Consider the following 23,510-nt stretch of genomic DNA (forward strand, 5'->3'; position numbering starts at 1 on the left):
CCTTGAAATAGTTCTACAACCCAGAATTTTTTAAACTTGACATAAACAATATTGAAGTTAAGGGCTTTCAAAAAATGTAATAAAAAAATGGGGGTACCGATCTCGTTTTCACAACAGAGGGGCGTAGAGTTGACGCGTTTTTACTGATCGCGCCATGAAAAATCCCAACTCTTAGTTTTCAAAAAGAGTGCCTATAGACTTTAGAAAATTAAGTTCTGTTTGTCGAGCTGCAAAAATCCGATCTCCTAAACAATAACCCGTAGTAGCTAATGTTCAAAACAAATCACATTTTAACGCGCGCCTTTTGCTTTGTTTTCTTGTACAACTGTGGCACGCGAGCGCACTTAATACCGGAAAATTCAAACAAACAGCGCGCGCCACTATGCGCAGAAGGGGTGCGCAGTGCAATTCAAGGGAATTACCTTAACATTACTCAATTGTCTCGGTTTTTCTCTCTTTTTCAAGGCGTCATGAAGCTATCAGATCTCTCCCACATATTCCGATCAGAGAACTTCCCCGCGAATCTCATCAAACAGTACATCAACCTGTTGAGCAAGTTCGAGGTTGCGTTACCATGGAGCTCAGAGTACCTCCTAGTCCCCTCACTACTTCCAGACAGACAACCTATTAGTAACCAGCCTATAGCCCCTGGTGGGAACCCTGTGGTGACTCGCGCCATGAACATGACTGCTTACACCAAGACTCGGGTACTGAGAAGACAGTACATAATGTCTTATATCCCTAGCGGGTTTTGGCCCAGGCTGATAACAAGGTATGTGTGGGAAAACACAGTACATGATGTCGTATATCCCTATAGGGTCCATTCTTTTTTATTTTTTTTTGTATTATTATTATTTTCCTAATATAATGTGTTTTTTTTCTTCCTCCTCCTCCTCTTCTCCAGCTTGTACTTGCTCTTTTTGAAATTGCTGTAGCGGTTGTCATCCACTTCTTGTTGTTTCTTGCTCTTTGCCAGGATATTTACATAATTTCTTAACAGAATACTTTCATGGATAGCCAAACTCTATTGCTCCCCAAAACTCTTCTTTTCTCAATATTTCCATTTTATCATTCCCTCCAGTTTTTCGACTTATTTTAACTCGTTTTCCATGCTTTTCAGTGATTATTTTTTCACAATTGACATCGTTAAAGCATCATAATTTAGGCACACTTTTTTCAATGCTTTCATTTATTGTTGGAAAATAACATAAAAAGATATAGAAATGGCAATTCAAAAACAACACATAGTGAATTCAATCTAAAACATCGCAACAACATTCCCGAATTATCCGACAGATATGGGTTTTTCTCCCACTTTGTAATTTGTTTCCCTTCAGGGTGATAGCTGACGAGGAGGTCCGTGATGTTGTGCGATGCTGTTGCCAGCTTGTGATGGAGGGCGAGGCAGAGGAATCTGACAAAGAGAAGCTCGCATTTGTCGCTCAGCCTGACTGGTCCTGCTGGAAGACTGGGATCGAGTTGTCTTGCTTTGGGGTCAAGCTTCTGAGGATTTGTGACCTTCAGGGCTTGCCTTTTTATGGGGCCCCGGGTAGGTGTTATTTGTTATGCAAGCAATGTTATAACGTGCAATAATCAAAGAGCGACTTGGATCTTTCTCCGGACAAAATGTTAAAGAAGGCCAATCACGCCGCCATTTTATCCTCCAGCACAATACCGAGTGACTCAAAGAATCCATTTCCATCGGCTAATTCAAGCGAGTAACCAAACTATTCTCTATCAAATATCATCAATAACATATCAGACTTCATTCGTAGATTATTATTTTGAAGTTTAATTGCGAATAAACCGCTTAATTTTCAATGATCAATAGTAACAAATGAGTGGGTGATTGACATTCTGTAAGGCTATTGAAGAAATGGTCGACTTTTTTCCCTCCTGACAAGAGGACACACGACTCGTTGGCTTCTGTGATATCTTTTTTTTTTGTCATATGGCATATGTCATATGGCTTTACATTCGAGTAGAGATGCTGACTACTCCACACAGTTTACAACCATGAATGTAGGTTAGTGTGTAAGCTCTGTCACTGAAGATGGTAACCCGAGCCAGCAATACCAGCGGTTCTTTTAGGTTCCCCCTAAATGTTGATATAGAGTGATACGGAAGCTAGCACCTTCGGTACGTTCCTATCAGTCTCTAGTCCCCACCCCTCCACCCTGGTGTACTAACACGCCTCACCCTTCCCCACAGAGGACGCAGTCCATCCTGTCCACTATCGCCAAGAGATACACGATACAACGTGTTTTTCTACCGTTGAGGTGATCGCTCCAAGCGTCAGCATTCTGATGGAGAAGTTTGTACAGAAACGGCGGGTTAGCAAGCGGCGAGGAGGGAAGCAGTTCACCAGACAACACGACGATGGTAAGCGAGTTAACGGGTTAGTTAAGGAGTAAGCGAATTAACGAGTTAGTTAACGAGTAAGCGAGTTAACTAGTGAGAAAGGTAATGCGCTAGAGATGGCATACTAAAAATACGATACAGTGAACCTTGGTAAGTCGACACTAAATCACCATGACAACCTTCAGAACTCTTAATCACCATATTTGGAAGTTTGTGTGCATGTGTATTTGAATACATTTCCGAGAGTAATTTCACAAACTTTTTGTTTTAAAAATAATGTGATGCATCAGGGACATGAATTAGAACTCGTTTGAAAAAATATTGCAGAGTTTGTATTCCAATACGCTGCCTTGCAAGTTAGCGCGACGTTTCCAAATATATAAACTTGTTTTAAGACGAAGAGTTCCTGCTGCGATCTCATAGCTTCGTCGGCTTTCGAGTTCAAGTTATTCGTTCGAGTTATTGGTGCGACAATGTTTTAGACGACAATGCGTTGCTGGAATCTCGTAGCTTCGACGGCTACTGAGTAAAGATTTCGGGTTACTCGTCCGAATTATTTGTTCGAGTTATTGGCTCACTACTCTACCTCGTTTCCGGAGTAATTCGTTCGATCTCGAGTTACTCGTTCGAGTTACTTGTTCGAGTTTTGGGCTGACAACTCTCCTTTGTTTGTAGACGACGAGTCCCTGCTGGAATCTCGTAGCTTCGTCGGCTTCCGAGTAAAGACGGTTACAGACTCAGGGGTCCAACTCGCCGCCAGACTTATCGCGATCGTTGTTGAGCACATGGACACGCTCATCACAGATTGGTTCCCAGGCCTCGATGCGTTGACCGTACATGGGTATCGCCTGGTTACCAGGTCAGCTTTTTTCTGGCATATTGAAATAGCGAGAAGAAACCAGATAAAATAGTCCCCAAACCGCTTACTCTCGGTAGCTGCTGTACTATATTCGCGGCATTAGATACGTGCGCGATGCAGTGATCAACATCATCAAGTTTTAAGGAAATGGTCTATTTTCATGGATGTCTGAATCATAGTTTTATTTGGCATTAACGTTGTGATCACTCAAGCATTCCTTTGCCACGCTGGTTAGCTAGAACTGGAATATGTTAATACTCCTCGAAGCAACATCGGTGCTTTCTGGAAAATGATGAAAACAAAAGAGTGGACATTTTGGTATTCTGTAAATTGCTGTGTCTTGTATCTAGACTTATACCCTGCCCGAAATGCATCACGGCCCTCTCTGAGAGTGGCTCCGCTGACCAGGACACTGAAGGTACAGGGGGTGTACCCATCACACCACAGGGTGACAGTGGAGCTAACTTGACGACCGACACAAGTAGCACAGGGGGGTCTCCTTGGCCCAGTCCGATACACGTTGCCGTCCGTAGGGACATAAGATTGGACAACAGTCCGCTTCTCAGAAAAAGTAAGTGAAAAACTTGCAGCCCCTTTCCCTACCCCTCTAATGTTTTGCTATCCTGCTGGCCCGCGGGACCGTACTTAGCCTCGAATCCAACATGGCGGCCGCTTAGACCGCTTTGGAGGGCCACAATTTTATTAGCATAGATATTATATGTTACCCTCATTCTAAGAAAGTCTTCACTCACTCACTCACTCACTCACTCACTCACTCACTCACTCACTCACTCATTCACCCGCCCGCCCACGGCTGTACGGCTGTTTCGGCAACAAAACTGTTCTCAAGCAACGACTTAATTTATAACAGCATTCTCTTTTATCCAGAGTCCGGAAGTATAGCTAGCCAAGACAGCCTAAACAGCGAAAACCCTGACAGCTCTAGCGGGGCGCCCCTCTCACCAGCACTGATCGTCCAAGACCTTTCTACACCAGACCGCTTCACGTACAAATCTGCCAGCAGTGGCTTGGGTACTAATGATAGCTCTAGCTATTTTGAGGACACGTCAGAGCAAAGTACGGACAGCCACGAGGACCATGACAGTGAGAGTAGCACGGGGCCTAAAGGTCAGTTCCTAAGGAAGAGTAGCCGTAAGCCTACTGCACACTAGCGACATATCGACATAACGACATGGGCGCGTGCACTCTTATCTTCGACATAGCGACATGGACATAACGACATAAGAGAAAAAAAAGGTTTTTTTTCTTTTATGTCATGTGCGCGCGCCCATGTCGTTGCTTTGTCATGTTGCTAGTGTGCACTAAGCATTGCCATATTACACTTAATTTTCGAGACGTCAGAATTTCGCAATTTTGAAATGGCGATATTACATGACACTTAATTTTCGCGATTTCGCTTTTTTTCGTTATAGAAGGGTCACTTTATTTTCGCGATTTTGGGACAATAAAATCAAGCAAAACAAGTCGAATAGAATCTCGTAGCTTCGTCGGCTTCCGAGTGAAGACGGTTAAAGACTATAAAATCAAGCAAAACAAGTTGAATTAAAATGAAATCTCGTAGCTTCGTCGGCTTTCGAGTGAAAATCAAGCAAAACAAGTTGAATTGAAATGTGCTTTAATCGTCAAACTGAAACAAATTTTAACAAAAACATGAATGGGCTTAATTTTGTTCCACAAAAATCTATAAATCAGTTCAGAATTGTCCAACTCAACCCCTTACGGTACTATATGTATATTAGAGGGATAAATAGATAAAGTGTTTCCATAAAACTTATCAACTGGTAACATTTCACCCAAAGGCGTTTTGTGTACCCACTTAATTGTCGCGACACATTATTTTCGCTTTATTTTCGCGAATTTTTTAAAATCGCTTTATTCGCCAAATTAAAGTGACGCGAAAGTAAAGTGTAATAAGATAGCTGTTGGTTGCTAAGGATTGTTGATCTTGCATAACAGGGTAGTTAGACTAATGGCCACAGTTCCTGAAAACATTTTGCTAAAATCAAGGTAACAGGTTCTTGAGATGTATAGCAAATTTTCTGTGTAGAGAATAGTGATTGTATGGCGCCCTATCTGTTCCAGATGCAAAAAAAGGCAAAGCTCGTCGCCAGTTTTTCGGCAGCACAGATAGCGAGGGTTCCCGCGAGGGATCCCGCGGGAGTGACGCTAGTGTCGAAGTACGCGCGGGATCACAGACTGACTCGCAGAGGAGTCGAGGTGAGTCACGTGATATTTAAGATATCCGCGAGGAGTCCCGTAAGGTACGCGCGGGATCCACAGACTGACTCGCAGAGGAATCGTGGTGAGACACGTGATATTTAAGATATCCGCGAGGAGTCCCGTATGGTATGCGCGGGATCACATACGTAAGTATTCGAAAGTACTTCAGCCAAATTCTCCTGGTTTAAACTCTCTTAAAGGTATTTAGAAGCACAATAAAGATATAACTGCTAAAGTTTCCAAACCTGTAACAGGGACGGATCAAGGACTTCAACGAAGGGAAAGGCGGAGTGTAAATTTATGGAGCTCATCTCCAAAACGTCTCTTGTAAAACCAAATGGAAGGCGGTATCTGCCCCCGATCCGCCACTGGAAAATATCAATTGAATTTATTTCCTTCATTTGATACGCGGGCTACGGCATGTATAGTCTCACAGTGAAACTTGAAATTCATGCTCGATAGTAGATCGTTTGAGCCGATATTTTTTTTATGATTGCTAGTTATAGTTTATTTTCCCCGATACTTTATTTTCTGTTCTCATCGTTTGTTATAATAATTTGCTTTTATGCCGTATTAACAGGCAGTACTGACAGTTCGTCCAGTTTCCGTCGCGGTGGTCGCTATGGGTCTTTGCGCCGACGTCCCACAGAGCACGACAAGGTTATCTACGCGTTTGAGTTCGACGAGTGCGTCATGTGCGCGTACAACACAGAGTCCATGGCGTGCAAAGAACACGGAGAAATGGACCTGAGAGAGATAACCCCTGATGTGGTAAGAATGTAAGAGAGGGTCAGTACAGAGAGATGGGAGGGGGCGGTGGGATGGGCACCCTGTGGTTAGCTAGAGCATGGAGAGATGAACCTGAGAGAGATAACCCCCGATGTGGTGAGGATACAAGGGAGGGCCAGTACAGAGAGATGGGAGGGGGCGGTGGGATGGGCACCCTGTGGTTAGCTAGAGCACGAAGAGATGAACCTGAGAGAGATAACCCCTATGTGGTGAGGATACAAGGGAGGGCCAGTACAGAGAGATGGGAGGGGGCGGTGGGATGGGCACCCTGTGGTTAGCTAGAGCACGGAGAGATGAACCTGAGAGAGATAACCCCTGATGTGGTGAGGATACAAGGGAGGGGGGGGGGGGGTCAGAACAGAGAGTTGGGGGGAGGGTGGTCGCTGTGGTTAGCAAAGAGCTAATCAGAGATGAAGATGAAGAGAGAAGAGATGAATCAGAGAGAGATTGCTCCTATTGTGGTAGTTATACAAGGTAGGGGAGGTAGAGAGGGTGTTGCAGTTATTTTGATAACGATGGTGGTTAGGACATTCAGAATGGTTGGGCACCCTGTAGTTAACAAAGAGCAAGGAGAGATGAATCAGAGAGAGTGTGGCGAGGATACAATAGAGGCGCGTAAGAGGCTGGTTGTTTTGGTGATCGTGGGTGGTTAGTAGTCCTGACCTGGGACTCTATTTGCCCTCGATATTCTGAAAGAGCACGGGCAAAACGTTGGTAAGATTACCCTGCTTTGTGAGTAAACGGGGGAGGGGGAGATAGTATTGACTTGTTGTTTTGGTAAAGTGATAGGGGGATACAGTAAATACCCGTGTATTAGCTTATAAGCTGATCAAGGATGATTAGGTTTTCATAAAAAGGATACTTAAAATGCCAAATTTGAGCCTGTAGCTTAATCCTTAGGTTCTTATACTCATGTTTTTACTGTTTGGGGTATGCAATGCACACAACATTTACCTTCGAGAGAATGCGCCTGTTGTGGTGAGAATACAGGGACTGGCTTTGATAGGGAGGGGTAGTATAAGGTCCTTGTTGTTTTAGTCGAGTGGGGCGTTGTTGATTGAGTGGAGGAGCATGGGGATATGAGCCCGAGAGAGAATGCGCCTTTTGTGGTGAGATTAAGGGACTGGCTTCGATAGGAGGGGGGGAAGGGTAGTATTAGGCGGCTTGTTGTTGTAGTCAAATGTTTGTTTGTAGGTTTCTAGGTATCGGAGCGTGAGGATATGAGCCCGAGAATGTGCCTGTTGTGGCGAGAATGTGTGGAGCCTCGTCGGGGGTAAATAACGTGTATTAATGTGTTTAAAAAACCGTTCTTTCCCTTTAGATGTTCGAGGACATCGCACCGCACTTAGCCATACACTCAGGAAATATAACCCGAGGGAGGTTTCTAGGCAAGGGCACATTTGGGTCCGTATTCCGAGGGGAGCTCAGGGATGCATCCGGGGAGTCTATCAGTATCGCCATGAAGATGCCGCTGAACAACGAGATCGGCGACGACGCGAAGCCCGAAGAAAGGCAGGCTGCCGAGGCTGCAAAACGCGCGCTGCGTGATAACCCAACTATGGCCTTGAATGACGCCTATAGGTAAGTCTTATAACGTAAATTTGGGCGCTGCGTGATAACCCAATTATGGCCTTGAATGACGCCTATAGGTTAGTCTTATAACGTAAATTTGGGCGCTGCGTGATAACCCAACTATGGCCTTGAATGACGCCTATAGGTAAGTCTTATGACGTAAAATGGGCGCTACGTGATATCCCAACTATGGCCCTAAATGACGCCTATAGGTAAGTCTTATAACGTAAAATGGGCGCTGAGAGCTGATCCATGACATACTTATTTTGCTGTATATTGCATTGAAAACAAGCTAGGTATTTCAAACGATTCACTATTACAATTGTGTCAGCTATTACAAAGTGTTTCAGGTGTTACAAAGTGTTTAATGCGAAGTGCGTCACTTGTTATAAAGTGTGTCAGGTATTACAAAGTGTTCGTCAGTTATTACAAAGTGTGTTAGGTATTAAAATGTATCTCAGGTACTAGTGTATTAAATATTACAAATAGTGTCAGATTTATCAAAGTAGGATCTCTATCCTACTGCCCTTGCGCCATCATAACATAACATACATTTTTCCCCCATGTTTCCCATCTCACGCAGTGGTAAAAGGTCTATATTTACCGCAGGACGATTCGCCAGGAGATCTCTATCCTACTGCCCTTGCGTCATCAGAACATCGTCGCGCTGGAAGGCTTCTGCCTTAGCCCCCTCTGCCTTGTTTTGGAGTTCGCACCTCTTGGGGCCCTGGATCGAGTCTTGGTGAACTACAAGCGCGCGGGAGTGAGGCTAAATCCTTACGTCATGCAGAAGTGTATTGTTCAGGTCAGGAAAAATGCGTGTGTTCCGGTAATTATTATTATTATTATAACTATTACTATTACTATTACTATTACTATTACTATTACTATTACTATTACTATTACTATTACTATTACTATTACTATTACTATTACTATTACTATTACTGTTACTGTTACTGTTACTGTTATTAATTGTTATTGTTATTGTTGTTATTATTATTATTGTTATTTTTATTGTTGTTATTGTTATTGTTATTGTTATTGATAAAGACTTTTTTGTTAGTGATGTCGATGTTGGCAGTGGTGGTGATGATGTTAGTATTGAAGATGTTGGTGGTAATGGTGATGGTGATGGTGGTAGTAGTGATGTTGGCGGTAATGGTGATGGTGGTGGTGATGGTGGTGGTGATGGTGATGGTGGTAGTAGTGATGATGGCGGTGATGGTGGTGGTGATGGTGATGGTGGTCGTAGTGAAGATGTTGGTGGTGGTGATGTTAGTATTGAAGATGTTGGTGGTAATAGTGATGGTGGTGGTGATGGTGGTAGTAGTGATGTTGGCGGTGATGGTAATGGTGATGGTGATGGTGGTCGTAGTGATGTTGTCAGTAATGGTGATGGTGATGGTGGTGGTGATGATGGTAATAGTGATGTTGTCGGTAATGGTGATGGTGATGGTGGTGGTAATGGTGATGGTGATGGTGGTGGTAATGGTGATGGTGGTGGTAATGGTGATGGTGGTGGTGGTGGTGGTGGTGATGGTGATGGTGATGGTGATGGTGATGGTGATGGTGATGGTGATGGTGATGGTGATGGTGATGGTGATGGTGGTAGTAGTGATGTTGTCGGTAATGGTGATGGTGGTGGTGATGGTGGTGGTGATGGTGATGGTGATGGTGACGGTGATGGTGATGGTGGTGGTGATGGTGATGGTGGTCGTAGTGAAGATGTTGGTGGTGGTGGTGATGGTGGTAGTAGTGATGTTGTCGGTTATGGTGGTGGTGATGGTGATGGTGATGGTGATGGTGATGGTGATGGTGATGGTGATGGTGATGGTGATGGTGATGGTGATGGTGATGGTGATGGTGATGGTGCTGGTGATGGTGATGGTGATGGTGGTGGTGGTGGTGGTGGTGGTGGTGGTGGTGGTGGTGATGGTGGTGGTGGTGATTGTGACGGGAGTGATTAGTTCTGATATTTATAATTCATATGAATTTATTTATAGTAATAATTATGATGAAGCTGATGATGATGAAGATGTTGTTTATTTTGATGATGATAAGACGACGACGGTGATGATGACGATGATAATGAAGATGGTGATGATGATGAAAATCAAGATAATAACGATGTTTTCTATCTCCCCTTCAGTGTGCATCAGCCCTGAAGTACCTCCACAAGCATCACATCATCTACCGCGACCTCAAGTCCGAAAACATCTTGGTCTGGACCTTTCCTCAGCCCCATGCCCCCGAGCAGAACCGCCACGACGTCCTCATTAAGGTTGCCGACTACGGTATCAGCCGGTCAGCGGCATTAGCAGGAATCAAAGGGCTTGGGGGCACCCCTGGGTTTATGGCCCCGGAAATTGAGAAGTACGTCGGCAAGGAATGCTATACGGACAAGGTGAGAAGTTTATATATTTGTCAGAGTCAAAACACACTAGCAGGTAATTTGTATAGCCAAAATAGTCTCGTCTGGTCTGGTGCTTTTTTTAACTTTTTTTGGCTAATTCAGAACTTTTCTCTACTGATAGACCATTTAATTTTTTGTTGCGTTGTATGTTACAAAAAAAAGAATTTTTTTGCAAGAATTAAGTATCATGTTGTTGCAATATACATTTTTTTAATTCGTCAGGGATGGGTGCCCCCCCATATTTAAAATATGGGAAATGACCAGTAGCAGTGTGGCTGTGCCCCCCCCCCCAATTTTTTCTCAATATTTTTGTATCGTGCCCCTCCCCTAACCCCCAATATTTCGAGGCCTGCTACAAGTCTGTTGTTGCTTCGTGAATTACAGAACAAAAACGCATCGTGTTACATGGCCTTCCTTAACAAAGCGATCATTTTGCAGGTGGACTCGTTCTCGTTCGGCATGTACATCTACGAGTTGATAGCGCTGCACCAGCCCTTCTGCGACCTGAACCCCGCCCAAGTGAAACAGATGATCGTGGATGGACTACGACCACCGCTGACACCTAAGGTAACCAGGGTAACTTGCTATTTTATCTTGGAAATTATTATTGGATGTTTTATAAATATTTTTCCCGTGTTTACAATACTGAAAAATTAATCAAAACAGTACAGTTATGCAAGTTCAAGAGAGCGACTTCTAATGCCTCCCTCGTTTTAGTAAGACCGATAAGTTCTTATAGTTATTCGATCCCTTAAAGTTTAAAGAAAGACTCGCCCCCATATGTTTCGCACAAAAACAAGTCATGATAAACATCTTATCCCATCGACTTCCATTGAGTTACTGACATACTACGATTATATGACGTCAGGGTCTTCTACTACGAGCACACTTACATAAGTTATGAAGTCAATAGAGCCCATAACTTCCATCGTGCATAATTATTTTGAACGTTTCCTGCCATTAGATCATTGTTTTAATTTTCAAATGTGGCTGATCAGCATTCTTTCAACTCAAAGTAACTTGCAATCCTTCGTTGTAGGACCGTAAAGCACCCGTGTTCGCTATGGATCTGATGGCCTGGTGCTGGGAGCAGGACTCTGAAAAACGTCCAACCTCAGCCCAAGTCTACGCCTTAGCAGCCTCGCCTGAATTCTCGCGCTTGGCAGACGTGATTACCTTTGACAAGCAGCTGACCATCAACTGCGCCGTGACCGCGGGCTCGCGCGTGAGTGCGGGCTGTGGCGCGGATGGGAGGCCGAGCGTGGGTAACGAGGTCTGGGTCTGCCGCAAAGAATTGAATGCCGGGATTGGTACCGGGAAGATCAATGTTATGAGTTATAACGGAGGGCGCTGTACTCACAAGGAGGTAGGGATTCTTGATTTAAGATAGTGTTAGTCAGCTGTTATTTTGTCATCCATTTTGTCATCAAATTCTGTTTTCATTAGAGGGGGGTTCATGTTCTCAGTGACCCAACCCCTGCTATGCCCCACCCCTGATGTTGCCTTGGATTTGATCGGTTCTTTGCAGGAGTTGACGGTTGGGAAGTCATGCATCCATGTGGCGTGTAGCGTGGGCAGTACGGTTTGGCTCGGTACAGAGTCCGGAACCCTCCACGTCTACTGTGCTATCACCTACCGAGAGCTGTGCAAGGGCGTGGTCAAGTGTGCAAAGTATATACTAAGTATGACCCACGTGCCGAGGTGCAACTGGGTGCTAGTGGCGCTAGCAGATGGATCACTCCTTGCGTATAATGACAATATATGCAACCACTACTATTACAAGGATGATAGGTAATTATTATAATGACAATATATGCAACCACTACTATTACAAGGATGATAGGTAACTATTATAATGACAATATATGCAACCACTACTATTACAAGGATGATAGGTAACTATTATAATGAAAATATATGCAACCACTACTATTACAAGGATGATAGGTAATTATTATAATGAAAATATATGCAACCACTACTATTACAAGGATGAAAAGGATCAGTTGTTATAATGAAAATTTTGGCAACCACTACTATTACAAGGATGAAAGGTAATAATTATTATAATGACAATTTAGGCAATTACTACTATTACAAGGATGAAAGGTAATAATTATTATTATGACAATTTAGGCAACCAATACTATTACAAGAGTGACTGGTATCAATTATTATAATGACAATTTAGGCAACCAATACTATTACAAGAGTGACTGGTACTAATTATTATTATGACAATTTAGGCAACCAATACTATTACAAGAGTGACTGGTATCAATTATTATAATGGCAATTTAGGCAACCAATACTATTACAAGAGTGACTGGTATCAATTATTATAATGACAATTTAGGCAACCACTACTATTTCAAGAGTGACTGGTATCAATTATTATAATGACAATTTAGGCAACCACTACTATTTCAAGAGTGACTGGTACTAATAATTATAATGACAATTTAGGCAACCACTACTTTTACAAGGTTGCACAATTTACATAAAAAACCGTTTAGCTTGAAATTTGTAGTTAGGGAAAAAAAGAAAACTTAGGCTCCCTTTGTATAACAACCTGTTTGGACTAACTTAGGAACATACAGGTTTTGACTGACAGGTTTTTACTGTATTATCATTATAATCATCTGCACAACCATCACCATCGCCATCATCAGATTCACAAGAGTCCGCGCGATTTTTGCTTACCTACTTAACCCTTCCTAGTATGACACCCACGCAAGAGTTGTTACCAAGCCGCGGTTACCCTGGCAATGGGAACCCCATTCACTGCATTGCATCACTGCCAATCATGTATCCTCGTATAAAGGAGTCAACTAACGAACCCAGTTCTTCTCTGGCCGATGAGTACATTTGCGAGGTGACGTATTGCTGATTTGGCATTATTTTGTGTATTGGAATACGTGATCGTTTTAGAAGTCATTATCTATGGATTATTTTATGTATTTTATTATTATTCCATGTATTGTGTTTTATGATTGGCATGACGTCTCGTGTCCTGAAATACCGTGCCGTGTTGTGTCTTGACTACCGTGCCGTTTTGTTACGTGACGTACCGTGGCGTGTATGGCACGACGTACAGTGCCATGCCGTGACAAAGAGTGGTGTGATGTGACATGAAGTGTCGTGACATGCAGTGACGCAACGTGTGTCATTTTTCCTTTAGGTGTGGTGTGGTCAGGAGAAAGGCGAGATCACCGTCCTAGACGGAGATGAACTTCAGAAGATCACCACAATGCCGGCCGAGGATAACGACTCAGACGTGACTTTACTCAGGGAACAGAGTGTCTCGCACCTAGAAACTGCGAGGACATTCAGATCCGGTGGGTACCCCCTAGGGGCCATGTACCTAGAGGGGTGGGGTGGGTTAGGTTGAAGGGGTTATTAAGGGTGAGACTGCTTGGTTATTCAGAGCCGGTGGATACCCCCCAGGGGCTATGTACCTAGAGGGGTGGGGTGGGTTGGGTTGAAGGGGTTATTAAGGGTGAGACTGCTTGGTTATTCAGAGCCGGTGGATACCCCCCAGGGGCTATGTACCTAGAGGGGTGGGGTGGGTTGGGTTGAAGGGGTTATTAAGGGGTTGTTAGGTTATTCAGAGCAAGTGGGGAGCTGAGTAACTGCCACCTCATGAGTTCTAGGTCATTCAATGTCAGTGGGTCGTTTGCTTACGCTCTTTATACCGTATATTAGCCACCGCGTATACTGAAGTTATGCGTTGGCTAATATATGCAGCTAGGCGCTTCAGTGGGTTTTACCCATGCTAACATGCGGGCTTGTCGCGTAGTCGCGACAACTTCTTGTCAATCGACTGTATATCTAACTCTTGTGTTTCTTCCACAGGGTTCTCGTCAGATGACCCCATCGCACGATCAGTTTGGGTGACCTTGTACCCAGGCACGCGCGTCTTCCGATGGGATGCCCAGGAGAAGCGCGTCGTACGAAGCGTGGACTGTTCGCTCTACAAGCCAAGATTCGAAGGTACATGTTGCACTGCCAGCCGCCATTTTGCCTTATTACCAAAACAGAACCCCAAGTGTGAGAAAGCATACATTTCCATCGGGCAATTTGGGAAAGCTTTTGCGCTATTTCCTATTGAATTTGGTAAATAAAGAAAAATTGAAAAAATAAATTGAGATTTTTTTTCTTATTTGTCAACTTGAAACAATAAAAATAAAAATAAAATAAAATTGTAGGTGACTAAATGTATTGCCTGGTCTTTGTGTCACTTAATTCAATCAATATGAATACCAAAAATTCATATAGAATTAAATTAAGTCAATACATTTTTACTGGCTCTTTAGCTGCTAGCATAATCACCACACCTTTAGAGTGTATCTGTCATCCTAGCGAAATGTCAAGTGCGAGAAAGCATCCATTTCAATCGGCGGATTTGGGAAAGCTATTACGATATTTTTCACTGAATGATAAAACTTTGCTTTTTAGATAGATATTCAAATAAAAAATTTCACATAATTTTTCTTCAAATAACTTTTTAGTAAGTATCAGAAGAAAGAAATTGTTCTTATACCTTTTTTTTTATTCAGTACTAACCGGAAAGCTTACTCGTGCTCGCTACCTTGTTCAAAAGCCATAAAATATGCGCGCATTTCCGCGAGACAACGCATTATTTCTCCCTCGTGGTTCTGCAGGTCCAAAGACTGGCAAGTCGTCTCTCACGCGAGGGTCAGGAATGAGACAAGGCCAGCTGAGTGGTAAGAGCGCTTGGTTTATACGTTTTTTTCCTGTGTGTACGTGCGTGTTCCTGCGTGTGTCTATGTGCGTGCGGGCTCGTGAGTGCAGTGCGTGTTCCTGTGTGCTTGGTCGTATGTGCGCATATGAGGGTATTCGTGCGTGTCCGTGCGTGTCCGTGCGTGTGTTTACGTGCACGGTGTGCGTATACGAGCTCCCCCCCCCCCCTCTATTTTCAGATATTTGGCCTTGAAATAACAAAAATATAAGGAAATACGTGGAAGAACATTAAATCCGCCCCCCCCCCCTTTTTTTTGAAACCCTTGCTTCGCCCCCCCCCCTTTTTGGAGCTCTTGATCCGCCCCTGGTTGCTGCTGTAGATGTTGATCCGACAGCATAACTTTGACCCTTCTCCCCTGCCCCGCGTACCCAAAAAATAGCGTCGCACTTGGGACCCGCAAATCGGCTATTAAGAGATTCACAAATTCTTTTTCAGCTGCTCGGGCGCAAGTAAACTCGCTCCTGGCTGTAGACAAAGAGCTGTACGTCGGCACAAGCTGGGGCTGCATTCTTGTCTGTAACAGCATCACAATGATGGTCTACTCTGTAATACGATCCCATGAGGATTCAGTGGGCTACATACTGCCGATGGTAAGAAAGCATCTCTTTTGAGTTTCCCCCGAGATGTTCACGGTCTTTTATGACCGGTCCTCTAGGACCCTATCTGGAAAACGCAAACGCATTTTTTCTAGCTCTCGTTGTCCTAGCCGTCGCCGTCGTCCTTGCTTAAAGCGGCATTGTCGCCAGTTTACTTCCGGAAGGCCGACGGAAACCTCAATCGACAAGAGACAAAAGAATCTTAACAGGCCATCCACGCTCTAAATTATGAGTTGCATCCTCAAAGAAACTTCCAATACCCACACTACTTTTACAAATTTTGAAATATTTTTCGCGCCTTTCGTTAAATATCATCGGAAATTGTTACGTTATCGGCCGGAAGTAAATTGGTGACATGCCACTTTTAAGCTCCCTAATGACGTTAACATCTATTTCTTGGGTCTTAGGTCAGTAACCATATTGGGGCTGATACCCATAATGCACTAGTGATGAGCTTTGGCCGAGGCTACCGTAGCATTGGCGCTGGTCTCCATGGCAACAACCCGTACCCAAGCCGGCATAGTGGGAAACCGCTGGGCAAGCGCGAGTCCGTCCTACTCGTGTGGTTGTCCGATCCTTGGGGCGAAACTGAGTGAGGAAAACGAAGAATGGGCATTATTAGTCCCGGAGCTCAATGCGATAAATTTGAAATTACGCCGCATGCGCACAACGTGTTATTTTCGTGTCGCGTGATAAAACGTGTATAACTTTAAGGGCCATGTTACGTGTTGTGACTTCGTTTTGAACAAAGTACGCGTTCACCTTAAAGGAAACTTTCTTAATGGGAACAGATATTACAGAAAATATGAAAAAGAGGAGCATGAAATGCATGTTAGGGTTTTCAAGTTGATTCAAAATTGTGGTGCTTTTGTGATTCTAGCAATTGAAAGCTTAGTGATAGTTAATATTATTAAATAGACAGATAAGAGATATCATGACCCATATGATAACTAAGAATCATAATTTATGTACTTCTTGTGCGCTTTATTCATGGCAAAATGCAGTCATGTACATAGAACCCTGAAATGCCACAACATCATCAAAATATTTAGTTTTGTGATCTATGTATCAGCCCAGCTCCTCATAATTATGTATTTACCTCCCAGGCACATTTCGTTTCCTGTGGCAAGAGATCACCAGTATGTCACATTCTCGTCGCAAATTAAACATGCGTTAAAAAAGTTGTCACCTTGTAGGCGAAGGTCAACATATCTATATTTGATATGTGGTGGCAATCTAATACTGCCTTAAATTTGTATGTAAGTATCATTATTAGTAAATTAATCATATTCAAATCAAATAACTTTTTTATTTCAGCATTTTATTTAGTTTTGAGTTATATTTTTTTATGATGATTGCTACTCCAAAATTACAATTGATGTCCTTATATGGTCAGTGATATTAAGCGCATGCGTGATCGATATCCTTCACGTTCTTTCGGGCATGTAACTATGGGAACTACCGTACAATTATAAATAGAAGACTGAATGAAACTCAAATAAAAGGCAAAAAGATCACTAAAAGAACAATACTAAGTTCTGTCTAGTGCCAGCCCTTCGCTGTTAAAGCGGAAACTATCGAGTAAGCCAGTGCTGAAAAACGCAAGACTAGTTCCAGTACCGCGCGGTTAAACCAGCCTTTTGGTTTTGAAATGGCGGCGTTTTACCGTCGAACTGCCACATTTTGGCGAATGCTAAGAAAACTAGACCAAACTTAAGGCTATAATTTTCTTTATGACTCTCTCATTATCACACAAATCTGTTATCTTTTGTACAGTATGGTTTTAATGCTGTACAATTAGTCAAAACAGAGACTGAAGTCAGCCTTTCGTACATTTACTCGAACGATTCAACACTACGATTGTGCTTATTTTTGCCAGCGCATGCGCATACGTTATTCAGCACTGTCATCGAGTGACGATCGTGGCCTAGGCTCAATCTTATGCTAAATTCCACAGTTCCCCAATAAACAATGTTGTTGCGAAAACCGTTGTTTTTTAGGCTTACTCGCTCAGTTTTATTTTACTAGGATATAAGATACCATATTTCATTTTTAAGTGTCTTTTTCCCTTTTAGAACAGCTAAGTGGAGAACCAGATGATTTTAGTCATGAGAGCGGTAAGAGCAAGATGGAATTGATGAAAACTAGTTTGATTATAAGATAAAATGAAAGATAAGATGAAAACTAGTTTGATTATGCCTCTACAATGAAAAATCAAGATTGAAATTTAAAAACAGATGTTTTCTTTGCCTTTCAAATCCACACTGCCTTCTCCCACTGGCCCTCATTACTCAATCCCGGACGATTTAATTTCCATACCCTTGCCTTTTATACTGCAATCTTCAAAGTACTATATCCCTTTAATAAACCGCAACTGCCCGTATCCTTGATGCTAGAATGAAATTTTCGATGGTATTTGTGCAAATATTTGTTGAAGTCACAAAACAGCGGCAAACAACAAGATGTAAATGCCAAAGCGCGGGGGTAGGGTGAGTAAAAATGCTCACACGCTGTGGTGGGGTGGTGGTTACTAAAAATAGACAGATTCGGAATCGACATGGCGCGCGGGTAATACCAAAGTGTCCCCCTCTTATCTTATGCTCTCTTGTCACTATTCAATAATGTATGAAAAACACACACACATGAGTTAACTTGCGACTCCAACTTTAGTTTCAGGTTTCATTTTACTTTACATTCAATAAGGAAATTATTGACAATTTCTGTTGCATTTTGACGGATTTTTCCCGCGAATTTCGTGCGTTTTTTGCTGCTAACCTAGAAAATCACGCGCAAGTGCTCATGGACAGGGTGTCAAACCCCCCCCCCCCCCCCCCTACCCTATGCGATACCGAGCATTTTTAGGCGGAAAAAATTGCGCGAGCATGCGAGCACGGAGAAAAAAATGCGAAATTTCGGGGTACCATTCGGGGGCCCTAATGTGTAGGCGTGGCTGATCCACCCCTTTTCCATTTGACGACTGAAAAAGCGGCCATTCCTATAAAGAATAAAAAAGATTGGCGTTTGCTGCATATGATGAGAGACGGAACATTAGAAAAGTGATGGGGGGGGGGGGGGGGGGGGGTGAGGAGTTTCGAAGAGGAAATTATTTTTTTTGTAGACTTGGATTTTTTTTTTCTACATTTACTGGCTGGCAATATTTTTGTTTAGTTTTTTTTTCTTTTTTGCATTAAAATTTGTTGTTGCGATTTTAATAAACCATTCTCATCGACATAAATCTACTTATATTTATCTGTTTATTAAAAAAGAATACAAACTAAGACATTTATCTACACTCTTAAAATTGTCACAGACTTGTAATTTCAAAGAAATATATAAAACTATCGATGGCAAATGTACGCTGCCAAACCATTTTTTTCATACAGCAAGTCCTTATAATTCTGTTTATAACGGCACACCTATATCTTTCTCAGTGTCTTTCGATAAATTTTAAGGTGTCTAAAATTAAGTTGCATTCCTAAAAGCAGTGTCTTCAGTTCCTTTTTTTGGTCGACAGTATGTCGTTTATTATTTAAAAGTGTACCACGCTTTAGCAAAAAAGGGGGCAGACCACTTTTTTATTGACCACACCCATCTTCATTATTGGCAATATAATTATATTTTGTTTGCTTGGCAGACAGAAATATATATACATTTTTCACAAGAACTGAAGAACATAGGAGATGAGTATAGATAAAAACTGAATAATGCACTTCCTTTATATGTAACTACCCGCAGCTACACTAGTTATTGCGACTTAGGATCAATGACGTTTGTCAAATAGCGTTCAATAAGTTTTGACAAGGCCCGATGTAACGAGTCAATGTTTATGTCTGCGTGGGTACGTGTCATGCGGCTCAATTAACCTCGCATTTTTATGGTTCAGGACGCGGTACTAAGAAAGAAGACTTGGCTTTTATGAGCATTCTTTATATAATAGTAAATTTACATTGTTTAAATTTGCCTTTCCTTTTTTTTTACATTTCACATTTGACAGAACGTACATACACGCTAGTTAATGATGTCCCCCCTCCCTCCCCTCCCCTATGAGTCAGGATACAGCTCAAATCAGAAGAGTGATCGGTGCGCGCAGAGCTCTCCAGGTATTCAATCGAGGATTGCAATTAAGAAAAAAAGGTTTCCATTTTTTACGATGGTTGTGATTGTTAAATTTTCTCTCGCTATATGCTCTTCTAATGTGCACATGATTTTTGCCCTTACTAATCAATATTTTTACAGAAGGAAAGAAATTATTAAGTTTGGCATTGAAAGTTAGATATTTGGTTTCAATTATGATATAGTAGGAAAACAGAGTACGAATCCTCAGACAAAGTTGCACCTAGGATAACAGTTTTTAAACCAGAAAACCAAAAGCAGTTACAATTTTCAGCTAAGAACTTGCTGACATCCATCCAAAATGCATTGATTATTGGGCAAGTGAAGAAGAAATGTTCCAGGGATTTCTCATCGTTTTTGCACCAGTGACAGAGGCGTTTCAGAGATACCGAATTTGAATAACTTGACATTAGTATAGATTGCTAATATATATTGCTTTGTTGGTTCTAAGCATCTTACTCCAGGGTGGTTGTAAGGCATTGCAAATACTAAACAAGAAAAAAATTTGGGCCTAGGAACCGTGTTTACTACAAGTTCGCCGGTAGAGTTAAATAAGCTGCCTATTCTTAAGAATCCTCTATATTATCATCATATACTGAATATTTATTTAAGCAAATATCTTTGTTATTCCAAATGATTTGATTTCTCGACAATTGCCATTGATTTAAGCAATCCCTATAAAAATCAGGAATTACAGGAATAGATAGAACTTTTGTGTCGAAACTGCAATGAAAAAGAAATTTGCCACCAACATTTTTTAGATAAAAGTCAAAAAACATTTTCCAGCCTGAATTTTATTTCAATAAATATTTTTTATACAAATAATTCGCTGTACTGTTATCATTGTCTCAATGCTCGGCATTTTTAATCCGCCATACTCTAGGGGCGCTATTAATGTTAACCGTTTTATTTTGTCCCTTCGCCCTTTCCAGACAAAATTGTAGAGTAGTGTATTGATTTTTTTTTAATAGTCTGCAGTGCATGAAATCCTGGATATTCGATAGAGGAGTTTGGGTAACGCTATTGATTTTATTATTTGTATTCTTCCGATTAAAGTTAGTGAACGCCAACCCCAAGACTTAAGGCATTTTTTAAATCACTTTCTATGGACTCAAAGTTAAGACGATAAATTAAGGCAGTTCCGTGACAGAAGTTAATTCCTAAGATTTTAACGACTGAGCTAATTTTCTTGACGCCTAGTTCTGTTGGATCATTCAAAGGCATAGAACAAGATCCGAAGTCCTTTAGAACATCGAAGAACCGTCGATACGATGTTTTATTCCTTACGAAAAATGTCAAGTCATCAGCAAACATAACCATTTTAATTTGGGAATTACCTACTGTAAAACCTTCGATGAGAGAATCATGACGGATTGCTATTGCTAAAGTTTCAATTACTATAATAAATAGGAAAGAAGAAAGGGGGTCGCCTTGGTGAACTCCGGAGTTCACGCTGAAAAAGGGCGTTGCGATTCCATGTTCGTAATACAGCTCGATATACCCTTGTAAAACGTCTAAATCCATTGAATTAGGGATCTTCCCAAACCAAAGGCTTCCAGACAGCTGTAAAGATAGCTTCGATTTACAGAGTCGAAGGCTTTCTCGAAGTCAACAGCAGTTAAAATACCATCTAGGTTTCTTGATTTAGAGTAATCCATTACATCGCTGATTGTGCGTACTGCGTCGAAAATTGTCCGGCCTTTAATAAAAGCATTTTGATCAAAATTTATTATGCTGGGGAGAACCTTTTCAAGCCTTTGTGCTATTTCTTTCAGGCCCGTAGCCAGGATTTTGAGCGGGGGGGTTCGTTTACCCGTTTAGCGGACCATTTTCTCTTAGGAAGCTCGTCCTAGCTCGCAGTGGTTCTCAATTTTCCTTCATCAGAGCGGACCTTCCAGTCGAGTGGGGTGGTTCTTCCGAACCCATGGAACCCCTTCTGGCTACGGGCCTGACTTTAGAGGCTATTTTTGTATCTACGTTTCTGAGGGAAATCGGTCTCCAGTTAGTTTTACGTCTCCTATCTTTATTTTTCTTTTCGATTAGCGTGATTATTGCTTGTGTCTGCGAAGTGGATAGCTCACCGTGCTCATAGGAAAAATTTAGAGCATTCACTAGTGTTTGGCCAATTTGTGCCCAGAATGTTCTGTAGAATTCTACAGGGAGTCCATCACTTCCTGGAGTTTTATTATTCTTGAACTACGTGAGAACCTCGAGGCATTCACACAACTTGATTTTTCCTTTTTGAGCAATGCTAGCATCGGAAATGGTAGCTCTCGGAAAATAATGGTACAAATTTACTACCGTATACGTATATGCTCCAGTCCCCCCTCCCCCCATAAAGCGATCTGAAAATAAAATCTTTTACCACTAATATATGCACATCGCATCAATTCGGTTCACTCTCATAACTAGAATCTGAAAAATAGTTAGCATTATATATGGCGATTTCGAGCTATAGAGAGCAAGATACTTGATGAAGTGAAACAGGGATCCGCTTGCTCGAGACTGTTCAAGTGTACTTTAAGTGAGGGAGGGATAAGAGAGCGATGGAAAAACAGTCACAGCAAAATCTAATGAGGGAGAAATTGATAATCTAATTGGGTCAAATTAAACGTACCGATAACTCGAGAACCACCTTTTAATTAAAATAAGAAATAATTCGAGTTAGCTCGAGAATAAGTTCGAGTTGAGGTACTAAATAGAGGAGAACAGAGGCCACTTATAGTTGGTGAGATGTTCAAGTTATTGGCTTATATGCTATAAATTTATAAATCAAACTCATAAACCCAGTTTGGCAAACTGTTTAGTGAAACATGAATCACTTTGCTTGATATCGGTGTTCAATTGCACTTTAAGAGGGGGAGGGATAAGAGAGCCATGGAAAAACAGTCACAAAATCATAATTGACCCACATAATTATGTAAATTATGTAAATTATTTACTGGGTCTAGTGAACGTACCGATAACTGGAACCCCCTTAATAAGAAATGATTCGAGTTAGTTCGAGAATAAGTTCGAGTTAAGGTACTAAATAGAAGAAAACAGAGGCCACTTATAGTTGGTGAGATGTTCAAGTTATTAGCATTCTATCTAATCTCGAGGGTTTTATGTTGGTACTTCTTTTACGTTCGCAAACCGTTGTAAATTTTAATTACGTGATTGCGTTTTGCGCGACACGGAAGGAAGAGTTAATGTGTCCTGACGTAGGGGTGTCATTGAGGACAATATGGCATCTTTGCTTCGCTGCACATCAATTAGCTGTTGACAATAGAAGCCTTTTTTTGCTCAAGTAAAAATACATACCGTAGGAGGTTGCTTTGTTAATGAATAATACAAAATTTTAAAATAATAGTGAAAATCCGGGCTAGGCCTCGTTAGGACAACATGTTTTATTATTATACATTGTACTCAATTTTTGGACACCACGCAATCTGAGGGTTCGTTAGGAGATGTTTTATTATTAAGAGTAAAGACAAAGAAATTAGTCGATGAAGAAAGTTAATAATTAAACGGGAAATTCACTTTGCGTTTCTGCATTAGAACGCATAAGGACAAAAAAAGGTTTTCTGTTATCAGAGCCTGTTCTTATCATGTTCTTAACATTTGATGAAATCTCAGGTTGGACGTTCTTATAAAAAAAAAGGTTCTTATAAAAAACTAGACCTTATGCCAAGGTTAACTCGTGCCCATTCTGCATAGGAAGGCTAAGGGGTGGCGACCAGATTAATGCTGGTCTCTTCGTTTTTAGCTGCTAGGACAGCCCCCTCACGAATGGAAGGGGTAGCGACCAGATTAATG

At 41.8% G+C, this 23,510-nt stretch overlaps 1 protein-coding gene across 3 annotated transcripts in view; it reads left to right on the forward strand.

Moving 5' to 3' along the window:
• Positions 1–17,122, forward strand: part of LOC5516719 (leucine-rich repeat serine/threonine-protein kinase 1) — a 32,390-nt gene extending 15,268 nt beyond the window's left edge. For 2 of the 3 annotated variants that reach the window (XM_048721810.1, XM_048721812.1), the window contains 20 exons: positions 466–772; positions 1,338–1,549; positions 2,212–2,382; positions 3,037–3,220; positions 3,571–3,791; positions 4,109–4,348; positions 5,324–5,458; positions 6,042–6,232; positions 7,572–7,831; positions 8,432–8,627; positions 9,975–10,229; positions 10,677–10,805; positions 11,278–11,604; positions 11,767–12,029; positions 12,960–13,113; positions 13,420–13,576; positions 14,094–14,231; positions 14,903–14,965; positions 15,439–15,593; positions 16,007–17,122. In XM_048721810.1, the coding sequence (XP_048577767.1) occupies positions 466–772; positions 1,338–1,549; positions 2,212–2,382; positions 3,037–3,220; positions 3,571–3,791; positions 4,109–4,348; positions 5,324–5,458; positions 6,042–6,232; positions 7,572–7,831; positions 8,432–8,627; positions 9,975–10,229; positions 10,677–10,805; positions 11,278–11,604; positions 11,767–12,029; positions 12,960–13,113; positions 13,420–13,576; positions 14,094–14,231; positions 14,903–14,965; positions 15,439–15,593; positions 16,007–16,195 (3,947 nt within the window). In that variant the 3' untranslated portion in view covers positions 16,196–17,122. Of the gene's footprint in view, positions 1–465; positions 773–1,337; positions 1,550–2,211; positions 2,383–3,036; positions 3,221–3,570; positions 3,792–4,108; positions 4,349–5,323; positions 5,459–6,041; positions 6,233–7,571; positions 7,832–8,431; positions 8,628–9,974; positions 10,230–10,676; positions 10,806–11,277; positions 11,605–11,766; positions 12,030–12,959; positions 13,114–13,419; positions 13,577–14,093; positions 14,232–14,797; positions 14,966–15,438; positions 15,594–16,006 lie in introns of those variants that run through there. The other variant, XM_048721811.1, reaches the window with a different exon arrangement.
• Positions 17,123–23,510: the final 6,388 nt, after the last annotated feature.

This window comes from Nematostella vectensis, chromosome 14 (genome assembly GCF_932526225.1).
Source record: "Nematostella vectensis chromosome 14, jaNemVect1.1, whole genome shotgun sequence".
Classification (NCBI taxonomy): Eukaryota; Metazoa; Cnidaria; class Anthozoa; order Actiniaria; family Edwardsiidae; genus Nematostella; species Nematostella vectensis.